Source organism: Amaranthus tricolor, chromosome 1, assembly GCF_026212465.1.
Source record: "Amaranthus tricolor cultivar Red isolate AtriRed21 chromosome 1, ASM2621246v1, whole genome shotgun sequence".
Classification (NCBI taxonomy): Eukaryota; Viridiplantae; Streptophyta; class Magnoliopsida; order Caryophyllales; family Amaranthaceae; genus Amaranthus; species Amaranthus tricolor.
The window spans coordinates 44,724,810-44,739,802 of record NC_080047.1 but is presented as its reverse complement, the minus strand read 5'-3'; the positions used below and the strand labels follow the sequence as shown (position 1 = coordinate 44,739,802).

Below are 14,993 nucleotides of genomic sequence, written 5' to 3'. Positions count from 1 at the left end.
TATATATATATATATATATATATATGTGATGACTCGACCTCAACATGTGTGTGATGACCCAACCTAGAACTCACAACATGTGTGCTATAGTCGTCTCACGTGCCATTGTTTGGACACGACATGATACGATTCATTGTCATATATAGCCCATTATTGAACAATTCGCAAGACATGTAGACTACTATGACACAAGCCACAACAATAGACTAATATATCACGATTTTCAAGTATACTCATGCACTAGTTTATCGTGAAAAAGTAAAACAAACAAAATGAAAGAAAATCAAATGTACTATATGCTTGATTAGGATTATACTCGACAAAAGGAGTAAATGAGACTTTAAATACCCATTTAAAGTATTTGTCCCATTCTCACAATGAAGAGTTTTAAAGGGAAATCTAAGTAGGTTGAGATTTTATTTCAAATATTTTTAAAGAGCCCATCATAAAACTCAATGTTACTTCATTTCTTTTTCTTGTATTGCTTGGATATTGTGTATTTTTATATTAAAGCATATGTGAAAAATTGAAAATCATTTGAGAATATTAAAATGCAAAAGAAAAAGAATCACTGTAGAAACCATATGTATATTCACTAGAGTTGCACAACTGGATGTTCGTACAGGTTTTCAATATGATATCTTCAATTTTATTAACGTTAATTCTTTTCTATTTGTAATAATCTTGACATAATAATTGAATTATTATAAGTAAAATATTTCGGATTGAGTTAAGTTATTCTCAATTTCAATTAATCGAACAGTTACTCTTCTATGAGACAGCCTTAGGCCCTTAGCTGTGCAACTGGTCTAGGTCCAAAAACTTTTTAAAAATATTTTGACATATTAATTTTAAGACTTAAAAATTTAATTTTAAGACTTACAATATCAATTTTAAAGTTTTTAATATCAACTTTAATGTTTGAAAAATTCTATTTTAAAGTTGAAATGAGAATTTAATGTCTTGCAATTGATCTTCTAAGTCTTAAAATTAGTTTTTTAATTTTTAAAATGGACTTTTTAAGTCTTAAAATTGTCAAATTTTATAATTTAAAATGTCAATTATCAAATCCTTGAAATTAATCTTTTAAATCTTTAAATTGATCTTTTAATTTAAAATTAACATTTTAATTTGTAAAATTGATAAAAAAAAATACAATTAAGCCAACCTAATAAAATATGTCTCACAAGTCAGCCGGTTTCACCCAAATTTTCGTGTCAATCGAGTTAGCTTCAAATGCTGGAGCCCAATATCTTGATCTTGGAGCCAAAATTATCGTACGACCAACAATTCCTCTCTCTTCCTACCTACCGAACTCGCTTAAAGCAAAACATCATCATCAATGGCGTCCTCAATTTTACTCTCACTCCCATTTCTCTCTCCTCCATTCCAAAAGCCTAAACCCCCAAATTTCAAACCCTCACTTTCCCTCTCCCAAAAATCAATTTCCCGGCAATTTATCCACTCAATTTCACTCACTACCTCAATCAAATGCACTCCAAAAATTCCGCTGCTCCAACAATGGAAATTACTCGCCGGAACTTCCTTCGGAGACTCCGATGACGAAGAAACCGACGCTTTTCTTGTCGGTGAAGATTCCGCGGTTTTCGAATTAAGTAGTCAGAAACTAATTTCTTGGGTTTACTTCGCTGTGATTTTAGGAGTTGTGTTATTCGCGCTTAATTTTCTCTGGATTGATAATGCGACTGGATTTGGCAAGTATTTTATTGATGCCGTTGAGAGTGTTTTTCAAAGCCCTGAGGTATTGAATTATCTCGAATATTTTATTTCAACGAGTTGTTGCTTTTGATTACGAAGATTATTCATGACTCAAAATTGGTCAATGTTCGTCTATTGTTCTTGTAGTACTTACAATTACAAGTAGGCATTGAATTTTTTATAATTGAAACGGTGAATAGTTCCTGATTTTTCGTACTATTTAACTAAACGTATATGAAAATATGAATATATGATAGCTCAGATTATCAATTTAATGCGTTGAATTATTCATCATCATGTCATCATGTGTATTTGATTTGTAAGGGAATTAAAAGATTTTAGGCTTTAATGTTCTGTAGCTTTGATTAGTGAGGGAATCAACAAAATCTATTTGATACTGTTTAATGATACTTGATATGATTCTATGATAGCTCCTCTTATCAATTTGATACAATGGGTTATTCATCAAATTGTGTATCTGATTAGTTGGGGAGTTAAGAGATTTAGGCAAAGTTTGTGATTTTGGGGAATCAATGGAGTTGGGTTATGTTATAGTAATAGTGCGAATAAGGGTGTAATGGATACTTTGGTACAATATGGACGTTGCACCCTTCTGTATCTGTTTTTGTCCCCAACACCTTGTATGGAGATGGTTACATTGATACTAGGAAACTACTACTACAACAAAATGCTACTCCATTACCAATAACTAGTGGCTTCCTATTAAGTTTGGGGTTGGATATGCAACCATACCCTTGTAAGTTGTAATAATCTTGAAGTTGTTTCTAATTGACACTTGATGGATACTAGGAATTTAATGAGGAGAAAAAGAAAGAAAAGCTTGATATATCTTTGTTGGATTCTGGTAATAAGGCATTTTTGAGTTGTCAAAGATCAACATTAAAGGTTGGAACTAAAAGGGGAGTAAATTTCCCGATTTGGGTATTGCTTTACTCATAAAACTATATGGTTTCCCCTTAGAAGCTCTTACATGAAAGGAGACAAATGGAGCAGATATTTGGGGTGGAAGGAGTATTAGCCTACTAGGTTGGTATTGTTTGGTTTGTCGGTTCTCTTAGAACTTGGTTTGGAAAATTAGGCAAAGTTTGTGGAGGAATGTTATCTTGAATAATGTAATTTATATCAAATCATTAGGAGTCATCAAGTGGCATGCCTTCAGTTGCTATGGTTTGTTCTTTCTGTAATCTTAATGTATTTTGTGTACCACAATCCACCTCGATGTAGTCCAGTCTTGTGGTCAGGTTTTTACTTCCAAGTACAAAGTCTTTCTTCAAGGAGTCTACTGGCATCTCTATTTTCCATGGTGCAGAGGGTTATATTATTCTAGCTTTGTTAGTAGTTATAACTGTGTTCCTTAATTCCTCTAAGAAACATTTGACTAATGTTGCATAATTTGCTCTTGATATGAATAGTTTATTAAGAGGACACTGTTTCAGCTCAATATATCTAGAGTGTTTGGTTCAGCGATTATTCTAAAGTACTTATGACTTGTTTGGAGCATTAAAAGATTGAACCTTTTAAAAATGTGCAGTTGGTGATGCTCAGTCTTACTATCATATTTGCTGCTGTTCATAGTGGACTAGCTAGTTTCAGGGATGTGGGCGAGAAAATTATTGGAGAACGTGCTTTCCGTGTGCTATTTGCAGGAGTTTCTCTTCCTATAGCTGTTAGCACTGTGGTAAAGATTTATATTCGAATCACTAATTTCTATCCTTCTTCATTTGCTTCTTTTCCATTTTAATGATTCATATTTAGCAGAAAATGCGACAGAATTTGTTGCTACTCTATCTTCCTTGATCACGAGAATTCTCCACTTTTCCAAGAAATTGAATCATAATCTATAAACAGGTCTATTTCATCAACCATAGATATGACGGGATACAGTTATGGCAGCTTCAAAGTGTTCCCGGGTTACATCAGCTTATGTGGTTATCTTCTTTCGTCTCATTTCTTTTCCTCTATCCTTCTACCTTCAATTTGTTAGAAGTAGCAGCAGTGGACAAACCCAAAATGCATCTTTGGGAAACAGGAATCATGAGAATTACTCGCCATCCACAGGTGTTATTTATTCGCCTTTCAGGCATTTGCCATTAATTTTGTTAGTAAATTGCTTTGTTGATTTTCTGAGCTATTTTTATTAAAAATCACTGTGCATACTGACTGAAGATGGATTTTTAATTATCATTTTCCACTATCAATTTCTACTGCAAATTCATTATCATTGCGTTATGAACTGATACCATTGAATTTGGAAACCATTTTCATTTCTTCCTCCGTACTGACAATGCTTCTGATAGAAAAAGTTTAAGATGTAGGTGGAGTTACATGACAAATTATGCTAACAGGAACCATTGTAGGAACTCAAAAGCCTGCTCCTTCAATGTTTTAACCCCTCTATATATTTAATCTCTCCTGTAATTGGGAACTTGACAGCCCTTCTCTGTTTTGTGAATTCACAATTTTGGAGGATACTGACTTCCCCGTTTTCATAAAGATGGTTGGACAGGCGATCTGGTGTTTAGCTCACACAATTTGGATTGGAAACTCTGTAGCAGTTGCTGCCTCCATCGGCTTGATCGGACATCACTTATTTGGTGTTTGGAACGGGGATAGACGGTTGGCTTTACGATATGGGGATGCTTTTGAGACTGTGAAGAAACGCACTAGTATCGTTCCATTTGCTGCGATAATTGATGGACGGCAAAAGTTACCTAGAGATTATTACAAAGAATTTATTCGCCTTCCTTATTTGGCGGTGACAGTAGTCACCGTGGGCGCTTACTTTGCTCACCCACTAATGCAGTCAGCCAGCTTCCGACTTCACTGGTAGGGATAAGCTGGTTGTTCTTCCGATGAGGTGCTGACAAGTTTCGTGATGTATTTAACCACCGGTTCAACACCAGCAGTGATATTTAAGAGTACGATTATAGCCGAGCATTGCCGCTGGATACTTCTGTCATTTTTGCAATACTTGATACCATCTTTCTTGGGCTTTGTTATATGGACTCTTCATTTTGCCCCGAGCACTCGTGACTCATGTCTCGTGTCAGGTTTAGAGAGGTGCATGTTATAAGTTATAAGCATGAGCAAAGTAAATTTTATATGAATTGTATATTTGTAAAAAAGATAAAATGTTTGGACTCGAGCATTCTTAGAAGTTGTGTTTAAACAATTTTTGTCTGTAATACGAATTAGTTATTGAAAATTTTTGCTATTGTAATTTTGCATGATGTAAAACTCCTCACAAATATATTAAATGACTTGGGTTTGATTTTCAATACCCTGACACTCATGGCTTTTCAATATTTGATAATGTGTAAAATGTTTGTTTTGATAGATGGACACATACTTGAGAATAAGTATTTGAATTTGAGTTTTATAGCTTGTCGGTTTGGGCTTTACAGGATTTATAGTACAAAAGAGAGAACTTTTCATTCTTAAAACCTTATTAAATAATTAAATTTTAAAAAGCTTCATTTCAAATTAATTTCCAGAATAAGTATCTTTTCATTCGTACTTTTGAGAAGGAATGAGACATTAACAGTAACAACTATCTGTTCTCCACTGACTTAAAATGACTATAATTTTCTATTCGAGAGTCTATTTGGGGAGTATAATATATCTTGAAAAAGTTTTAAAATCTTCTTTCAAAGTCTTATAGCATTCTAACATGTATATCAGAAGTTATGACCAAAACAATGAACACATGTTTGTATTAACTACATTAAGATTCACGCAAGAGAGAGCATACACATTCCATTAAGTACATAAACTTGAGCAGAGCTTGTTATCCATGAATGACTGTCAACTAATAAATCAAGCTCAGGCCTCAGACTGTCATACATTAACTCAAGAGCAGAGTTTGTTATAACATGCATACCGACAGATGGAAAGCCCTCGATATCGCAGCCCAGACAATGTGTCTAGACGATACTACGCCTCGCACTCAGGCTTGCAAGACAGAAAACTGCACACATTTTATATATAGAATGCTCATTTCTAGCTTCTTGGTATATCAATCCATACTCCTTACTCTTTAATAAAAAATGGCTAAATATGTCGTGTTTTTGGTTCTTACCTTGATCAGTATTATGGTTATGGCTACTACTGTTGGCGGTGAAACAATTGGTGATGATTTTGGTAATATTATCCTTCGATCGAGCCAAGTTTTTAACTGTAAATCGATTGGTTCAGTTTGTTCCAGTTCAGGAGATTGTTGCCCTGGAAGCGACTGCAGGCTGGCAACATTTCCAATATCCCTTTGCGCATGGTGCCCAACTAGTGGGTATCCTTGCGGGATGATGGATCCATGTTGCCCTGGCTACACCTGCGATGGTTACTTTTCTGGTACTTGCCATTAGACGTACGTCTTTGAAACATCAGTCTGTCGACGACTGTCTAAGTTCATCGTGTTTTAGTTTTAGTCTTCAACTCAGTATTTTCGTGCGCGAAAATAAATAAAAATTAGGCTACTTTGAACTTTTCTTGTTGTTTTATGAACTACCCTTGATGGAGATATAATAAAGATCTTTTATGAATACTAGTTGGCTCATTCATAAATCCTATTTTATTATTTGCGAATTACAACTTTAAAGTTTAGCACTTTTGCAAATTATTGCCTCAATGTTTATTTTTTATTAGTTACAACCACCAAAGTATCAAATTTTACCAATATAAAAATCACACTAATGAGTAAAAACATCTCCATCTTCTAACTTTTAGTCATTCTACTTCCTCTTTATCTCTTTAAGTTTTAACACGTTATCAGCACCAGCTCTACCCTTAATAATCAAGACCTAATTAAGCTTTTTTCTTTCATCGGTACCCACAAATGGACCAACAATCAAATGGTGTCAACATCATCATCGAAGTTGTTTCTAACACATTTTTATATTTTATAATTGAGCATAATTCCATACCCTTCACTACAAACCCAGCAAGGACTGATTTAAATCAGCTCCGACATAATAATCCCAATAATACTAATGGTCCACCAGTACCACCAACTCGTAATTCACATGTACGACCAACCAATAATCCACTAGTTCCACCGACTAATATTCCATCAATACGACCAACAAATAATTCATCAACACAACCAACTAATAATGCCCCAACAACATCAACTGAAAATAAACCCTCACCAAGTAATAAAAGAACCAAAGATGATGAGGGATAAACAAGTACTAAACGTTGCAAGATAAATTTAAATGACCCATAAAACAATTTATTGGACAATACGTCACCTTTACGGATGATAAGGACACTTTATTGCTTTTGTTATTATTTTATTTTATACCGCCAATATAGCTGGTTAACCTTTTTTTTTACCGCCTAAATGGACGGTTAGTATTATTTATTTCTTTTGTTATTCTTTAAACCGCCTATATGGCTGGCTAATTGTTTTTCTTTTATCGCTTAAATGGACGGCTAGTATTATTTATTTCTTTTGTTATTCTTTAAACCGCCTATATGGCTGGCTAATTGTTTTTCTTTTACCGCTTAAATGGACGGCTAGTATTATTTTTTATTCTCGTATATTTATATGTGCATTTTTTTTATTTGCAATATTTGCATTTATATCCATGTGCATTTTTTTTTTTACCTTTTACTTTACGTATTTCTTTTAAGTATACTTAAATAATACGGTATATTTTACAATGTGGGATAATCCTCTTTAAAATCGGATTACCCCAATTTTTTTACCACATACCCCTTATCCTTTCAACTTTACTCTTTACATAAAAAACTCTCCTTCTCCTTCTTCCTTCCACCGACAATGTACCACCATTACAAAAACAATCCATCTTCTTCCTTAATTATGGGTTTGGTGGTCCTTCTTGTAGCATTAGGAATTATAATAATTATGAAGAAGTAATTTATTTTGAAGAAGAAACAAAATGCACATGATTTTCTTTGTCATATTTTCTTTTGTTTGTTAGTGCATTTTGTATGATAAATTGTACTAATATATTATGTAAATGCTATTTTTTTGCCCTCTTTAGCATTTATTGTCTTAAATTTTTTTTTGTTCTTATTATTATTATTATTATTATTATTATTATTATTTCTCTTGTTCTTGAGTTATTCCTAAATTTATTATCTACAACAAATTCATAACAACAAACCAAGGGGGAGAAGATTATGAAATTAAAACATCATAATTTTTCTTCTAATGGTTTATTATTATGAAAATATAAGAATTATTGCATTGTCATATACTTACAAAACAATTATATATTATGTAGCAAGTATGACAGAAAGTAACAAAAGACTATTCAATATATTAGACTTAACTGGACAAAAATTCTTAAAATAGAAAGAAAATGTCATCATGAACTTAGAAGGTCAAGGACTTAAACATACTGTATTGAAAGTAAAAGAAAAGGATCCAATAGATGGAACTCAAGCTACCAAAATAAAGGTAGCTACAAATCAAGAAAAAGCCAAAGCCTTAGTCCTCTTGAGGCATCATATTCATGATAGCCTTAAATTTGAATATTTATTCATAAAAGATCCCAAAACATTATGGGACTCTCTTGTTGAAAGATTTGATCACCATAAAAGGGTGCTTCTTCCACAAGCTAGCCATGAGTGGAAGAATTTAAGATTTTCTGATTTTAAGATTCTCAATGGTTACAATTCAACATTATACCGAATTGCATCAATGTTGAAATATTATGAGCACTCGGTGACTGATGCAGAAATGATTGAACTCACATTATCTATTTTTCATCCATCAAACATTATCCTGCAACAACAATATAGGGAAAGAAATTTCAAAAGATATTCAGATCTGAGTGTAGTACTCTCACTAGCTGAACAACATAATGATCTTGTTTGGAAAAATCATAATATGAGACCTATCGGATCTCAAGCTATCCGTGAGACACACTCTACTAAAACACATGTGCCTGAAGCACATGCTGTTGAAAATAAAGGCCATCGAAATTATAATAACCGTAGCAGAGGACGCGGAAATTTTCGGGGAAGAGGACGAGGACAAGGTCGTGGAAATTTTAATGGACATGGTAGAAAGTTTCAAGAATTCGGTAGAGGCCACTTTCCCCAAAATTATCAAAATGGTCATTACAATAATAATTCTCGAAGGGAAAACAAGTTGGATATCACAATAAAAATAGCCATCAAGAAGGAAAAGGAAGTATTTGTTACAAATGTGACATGACAGGGCATTGGGCACGTACATGTCGTACTGCCAAACATTTGGTGGAACTGTATGTAGCTTCCCAAAAGAAAAAGGGAAAAGGTGTGGAAGCAAACTTTAATGAAGCAAGCACCTCAATGCCTAATGTCGATCCTTATAATAAAGCAAGCACGCCAATGCCTAATCTTGACCTTTCAGACTTCTATTTAGATGGCGATGAGAAATGATAAAAAATATAACGAAGTATTTGAATTTTTCTTAACAATGTTGTGGTGCTTATTTAGTTGTATTTCTTTTTTATATGCAATCTCCTTTTTATGTATTGATATCATCTAACGTTAATGAAATTTTATTTTAACTATCTATTTATTTAATATGAATATATGGATCAGTTTGAAAATGGATTCAAATATCAATGCCTCCTAGATAGTGGAACAACTCACATTATCCTAAAGCACAAAGAATACTTTTCTGAGTTGAAGACGGTGAAAGCAGATGTCACCACAATTTCCGGAACTACTACACTAATAGAAGGATATGGAAAAGCTCAAATAATACTTCCTAATGGGACAAAACTAGTAATTAATGATGCTTTATATTCGAGTAAATCTCGACGAAATCTCATAAGTTTCAAAGATGTACGCCAAAATGGTTATCATTTAGAAACAATGACCGAAAATCATACTGAATATTTATGCATCACATCTGAAAAATGCGGCAAGAAAACCATTCATGAAAAATTACCAGCATATTCATCGAGATTATATCGCATTAATATAAAACCGGTTGAGATAAACATGGTGTCTAACCAGAAGTTAGATAATAAAGAAATGATGAATTTATGGAATGACCGATTGGGTCATCCTGGTGTGAGAATGATGCGAAAAATTATTGAAAATTCAATCGGACATCCAATGAAGAAAATGAGAATTCCCCAACCAAATGAATTATCATATTCATACACCAAAAACCTTTCCTCAGAATAAACACAATATCCAAATAATGGAACCAGGTTTTTGTGCTGAACCTTTCCAATAGTCTCCAACTCTGCTAAGAATTCTCTATCACCATGAAAGTGTCCTCCATTAAGCCGCTTGACAGCTATGGTTCGGCCTTCTGGAAGGGCTGCCTTATAAACTGTACCGAATCCACCATCACCAATTATATAGGTCTTGCTGAAGTTGTCAGTGGCGGATAAGATCTCCTTAGGGTTCAACCGGGTCAGAGAATGCTCAAACGTAGCAATATTGATGCTTAAAGGCTCTTTTGACTTCTTCCACATGGGCTCATCAGATTGCTCAGCAGCAGATACAAGCTCAATCTTTCTACTGTCGATCAAAGCTGCTTCATGTTTCAATATCAAATGTCTACCCACACAAATGAACAGAATCAACAGGATAACCATTACCCCAATCATACAACCCCAAACTGGGGCTCGGCTGATAGTTTGTGAAGGGGGGGAGGCTAAGACGCATGATCCACTACGCTCAGTGCAGGTCTTAGGAACAAATCCCAAAAATCTGTTGGCGGAGAGATTGATGTAGGAGAGGCCTTCAATGTCACATATGTTGCATGGAACATAGTTTCCAAATTTGTTACCAGAAAGATCTAGGTATGTCAAGGCAGCAAGGTTCGATATAGAGGGTGGAAGGATTCCGGTCAAAGCATTGCTATGCATGTCTAAAAAGGAGAGAGCGGTTAGGTTTGAAAGGGAGTCACACAAAGGACCAGAAAATTGATTATTGCTTGCATTTAGATGAACAAGTGAACTGGCAGATGCAAAGTGGCAAGGGATGGTTCCAGTTAGCGAATTTGCACTGATATCCAGATAAGTAAGGCTTTCAATATTAAACACAGATGCCGGCAGCGACCCACCAAGAAAGTTCCTTGACAAATCCAGCTCAGTTAAACTAGGCATGAAGGAACCCATGTTATCAGGAATAGGACCAGTAAGCTCGTTATGAGAAAGGAGAAGGCCCTGAAGATTCCTCAATGAGAAAATCTTGGGTATGGGGGGACCAGTTAAATGATTGAAAGACAAATTAAGCAAGCTCAAGTAAGAAAGACCAGATAGTTCAGAAGGAATGCTGCCATTCAGCTCATTATTTTGTAACAACAGCTCCCTAATAACAAAGCACTGCCCGATTGATGCAGGAATTGGACCTACAAACATGTTGTAAGAGAGATCAAGCATTCCATAATGCTGAATGAACTCGGAATCTGGCAAGGGCAAATTTTGGAACCCAGAACATATCTCTTCAGGAATGAGCCCAGAGAAATTATTCCGGGCTAATACCAAATTATCCAGCAATTTCAGTCTAGCAATTGACTTTGGAATATGACCCATAAAGTTGTTTGAACCAAGATCTAAGGACACAAGGCCTGTGCAGTTGAAAAGCTCAATAGGGATCTCTCCTATTAAATAATTACCATGTAGAGAGAGGTTGGTGAGGTTCCGCAATTCTCCAATGGAAGCAGGGATGGTCCCCTCAAAAAAATTATTATCTAGTTCCAGCCTCTGCAAAGTCTGAACCTTAGCAAGGGCTGGGGAAATTTTTCCCGAGAGCAAATTATTGCTGAGAATTATTTCTTTAAGAGACTTTGACTCCCATAGCTGATCAGGGATCTGTCCATGAAATTTGTTCTTGGACAATTCCAGGAGGACGAGAGGAAGATTACCCAAGTAATCAGGTAACTCACCCGACAGATTGTTTTCAGACAGCATCAAATCAGCCAGATTTTGACAGTTTCTAAAGGTGTTGTCAATATTTCCGGTGATATTGTTGTTTGACAGCGATAATTTATAAATTGACTCAGCATTGCATATTTCTGAGGTCAACTCGCCAGAAAGCATATTGGAATTCAAGTCGAGTAACCTTAGATTCGGCAGACTGAGCGGCGGAACAGACCCAGTAAAGCGATTCTCTGCCATCATAATAGATTCCACTTGCTTCCAGTTGGAAATCCAACTAGGGACTATTCCCGACAACTGATTGGAATCAAGCATCAGAGATTCAATTGATTCCAACCCAGCAAGACCATCAGGTAACGGACCAGAAAAGGAGTTGTAGGAAAGGTCTAAAAGCTTCAACCTCTTGCAGTTACCCAGCTGTCCAGGAATACTGCCACTCAACCCAGCATTTGCAGCAAGAAGGTTCACTAAACTAGATAATTTTCCAAGGCTTGCTGGTAGTTCTCCGATAAAAGAGTTGTGTCCTATGTTCAGGTATATCAAATTAGATAGCTCGGTCAATTCTTTAGGAATCGCACCCGTAAGTCTGCAGTTCTGAATGTTAAGCACCTGAAGTTCCCTGAGATTGCTTATAGATGATGGTATTACTCCAGTAATCCTGTTGTCTTCCAAAACAATTGAAGTTAAATTTATCAGTTTCCCAATATCCACTGGTATGGGTCCAGTTATGGAGTTTCCAGAGAGATCAAGCTTTCTAAGGTCTGTTAAATTTCCGAACCCAGAAAAGATAGGACCACTAAGTTTGTTGTGACTGGCATCAAAGAACAAGAGGCTAGTAAGTTCACCCAAACTTGAAGGGAGGACCCCAGAGAAGGAGTTTTTACTAAGATCAAGAGATTCCAATTTTAAAAGATTTCCAAGTTCCGAAGGAAGATTCCCGGAGAAAGAATTTTCTTGCAGTGATAGCTCAATAAGGCCAGTTAGAAGGCCAATAGTTGAAGGCAAGTGACCAGACAGGCTATTACCATCAAGTACAAGTACCCTGAGATTTTCCAAATTTGGCAGACTCTGTAACAACCCGACTTACCGTTGACTGGGTAAACAGGGTCATCACTGCGTTCGTTTCCCAAGAAACTGAAATCACACTTCCAAAACTTGGGCAAAGAGGTCACAAGCTCGTCAACGTGACTAACTCAGCTAAATCCAAAAACCAACATCTAACTAATACACAAGATAATCATACAATTTTCTACAAGTCCGATATAACCAGCACAGCCAAAACAAATATACATTTATCCAAAATCCTAATACAAAACTACAAATTCCTACGTGTTCAGCTCAATATACATCCTTGGAACGCTATTCAACACCGTTAACCCATCGTTCCCGACAGGTTTCGATCTGTGATCAAACTAAAAGATGGAAACAACAGGAAATCAGATTAAACTGAATGAGAAGTAACAATCCAAAACAATAAAACACAGCAATTCAAAACAATGGTTTAAAAGCAACATCAGTTCCCTAGATCTATGTGCGCAAAGGGAGTCTAGTTGAGAGGCTCATCCATAGCTCTAAGGCTATGTCACTCTCGGGTGAAGCTAGTCAATATCTCAATGACAATTCGCTTCAAACAGGGAGCAGGAAACAATGTTCCTCAACTCCGTCAATGACCAGCTCGCAAACCTGATCCATTGACCATATCATAATATCAGCATAAACATTCACAACAATTGTCTCAACAATTTCCAATTCAAAAGAACTTTGATAAAACTGTTTTACACCAAAAAGTAGTCTGGCCAGAACCTTTAAGGGACTGTTACTACTCACCGAAGATGTCGCTTCAATTCGATGATATCGTCTCCTGGAGCATAACAAGATCACAACATCACTAGAGAGCGTTCGATACTACTATACTAACATGTAACTTATTACATTTCCTCCTAAGACCGCAGCTTAACCAAGAGTTATGCTAGCATTCTAACCTTTAAAATCTCACAGTCGATTCAAGAATATCAATTACCCAATACTTTCTTATAAACAACCATGTTCCACCAATTTCGTAAATTCAATGTCCATCCATCTCATACTTACATATCAAGATTCACAAGGATTTAAGGTTAAACCAAGACCCTTAATCTATTAGAATGTATTTGATTAAACACAAAGGTCATTGTTCTTCCTACAATCAACAAGTCTCAACAGAATCTAATACTTCATCCAAAAATATTTAATTATCCAATTAATTTCCGTATCTCTTGATCCCAAATTAGGAACCCGTAATGGTTTTAGGACACCTCTTACTAAAACAGGCATAACTCACTCATACGAAAACCAACTGAGACGATTTAAGTGGCTACGAGACTATTACTCAGAGCTCTACTATTCTTATTAAGACACTAAAACCCAGAAACAATTAGAACGATCCCAAAATAACCAAAACAGAAGGTTCATTATGGATTTTCAAGACAGCCTGCTAGTATTTCACTATTTTGAACATAACTCTCATATAAACTCATTTTGGAGCGATTCAAGTGCCCACGTGATCACGACTCGAAGCTCTACAAATCTCATGAAGACACCAAAACCCCAAAACGACTCTAACTATTTCAAAAACAGCAACACAAATTCGGACATAACAAAACGGAACCTCATTGTCGATCTTTATGACAATCTACTAGTATTTTGGACATAACTTCCTCATACGAACTCATCTCGGGGTGATTCAAGTGCCCACACGACCACGACTCAGAGATCTACAATTTCTAAAGAGACACCAGAACCTAGAAACAATCACAACTGACCTGAAAATGGCCAAAACAGAATGCTCAGTTTTTGAGCTGAAATTCCAATATCCAAATACTAAATTTTATACGAGAAACCAAATAACCCAAATAACCAATTCTAATCAACACTAAAAACAACTCAATTACTAATTGAATCCATATACTCATCTTAAACTCAAGTTGATACCTAAATTTGAATCAAAGACCCAAATTGAATCCACAAATACCAAACTACTTTTTCAATTAATACTTAAATAGAATAGCTTGTGGACTACCTCAATCACCATTGAAGGAAGAGGAAAGAGTTGGTATGGTGGTGTGGTGACACAGGTCAGCCCAAGGGACCCGGTGGTGGTCCTGGGCCTGGACGCCTGCTGCTGCCGTGGAAACAGCCACAAAAACGTGGCTGCTGCTACTGCTTGGGGGTCGCGGCTGCTGCAGGGGAGGAGGAGTGTGTGTCTGCGGGTGGCTACAATGGAGGCGTGGCCTGGTGGTCCTAGGGCTGCTACTGAACCGTGAGGGAGAGTGAAGGAGGCATTGTTGAGAGTTTAAAGGTAAAAGATGATGAGGATGAAGAAAGAAATGGGGAAGGGGTGTGTCCGTTAAATGAGAT

General features: G+C 35.9%; 2 protein-coding genes across 2 annotated transcripts; one reads left to right on the top strand and one right to left on the bottom strand.

The window, feature by feature from the left end:
* The first annotated feature begins 1,230 nt into the window (after positions 1-1,230).
* LOC130806995 (15-cis-zeta-carotene isomerase, chloroplastic) lies at positions 1,231-5,032 on the top strand. The gene is made up of 4 exons (XM_057672275.1): positions 1,231-1,762; positions 3,272-3,418; positions 3,589-3,798; positions 4,235-5,032. The coding sequence occupies exons 1-4, from the start codon at positions 1,343-1,345 to the stop codon at positions 4,568-4,570; spliced, it is 1,113 nt and encodes a 370-aa protein (XP_057528258.1). The 5' UTR covers positions 1,231-1,342; the 3' UTR covers positions 4,571-5,032.
* Positions 5,033-9,635: 4,603 nt separating this feature from the next.
* LOC130811331 (leucine-rich repeat receptor protein kinase MSP1-like) lies at positions 9,636-14,548 on the bottom strand. The gene is made up of 5 exons (XM_057677600.1): positions 14,545-14,548; positions 14,399-14,456; positions 13,425-13,458; positions 9,845-12,665; positions 9,636-9,709 (listed from the first exon to the last, which is right to left on the bottom strand). The coding sequence occupies exons 1-5, from the start codon at positions 14,546-14,548 to the stop codon at positions 9,636-9,638; spliced, it is 2,991 nt and encodes a 996-aa protein (XP_057533583.1).
* Positions 14,549-14,993: the final 445 nt, after the last annotated feature.

What these genes read in the sequence shown, in the direction of transcription:
- LOC130806995 (XM_057672275.1), top strand. Translation starts at nt 1,343, where the DNA reads ATGGCGTCCTCAATTTTACTCTCACTCCCATTTCTCTCTCCTCCATTC. An exon ending in GTGTTTTTCAAAGCCCTGAG is followed by an intron (nt 1,763 to 3,271) that starts GTATTGAATTAT and finishes AAAAATGTGCAG; the next exon opens with TTGGTGATGCTCAGTCTTAC. An exon ending in GAATTACTCGCCATCCACAG is followed by an intron (nt 3,799 to 4,234) that starts GTGTTATTTATT and finishes GTTTTCATAAAG; the next exon opens with ATGGTTGGACAGGCGATCTG.
- LOC130811331 (XM_057677600.1), bottom strand. An exon ending in GAATTGAAGCGACATCTTCG is followed by an intron (nt 12,666 to 13,424) that starts GTGAGTAGTAAC and finishes GGGTTGTTACAG; the next exon opens with AGTCTGCCAAATTTGGAAAA. An exon ending in TGAATATGATAATTCATTTG is followed by an intron (nt 9,710 to 9,844) that starts GTTGGGGAATTC and finishes ACTTCTGGTTAG; the next exon opens with ACACCATGTTTATCTCAACC.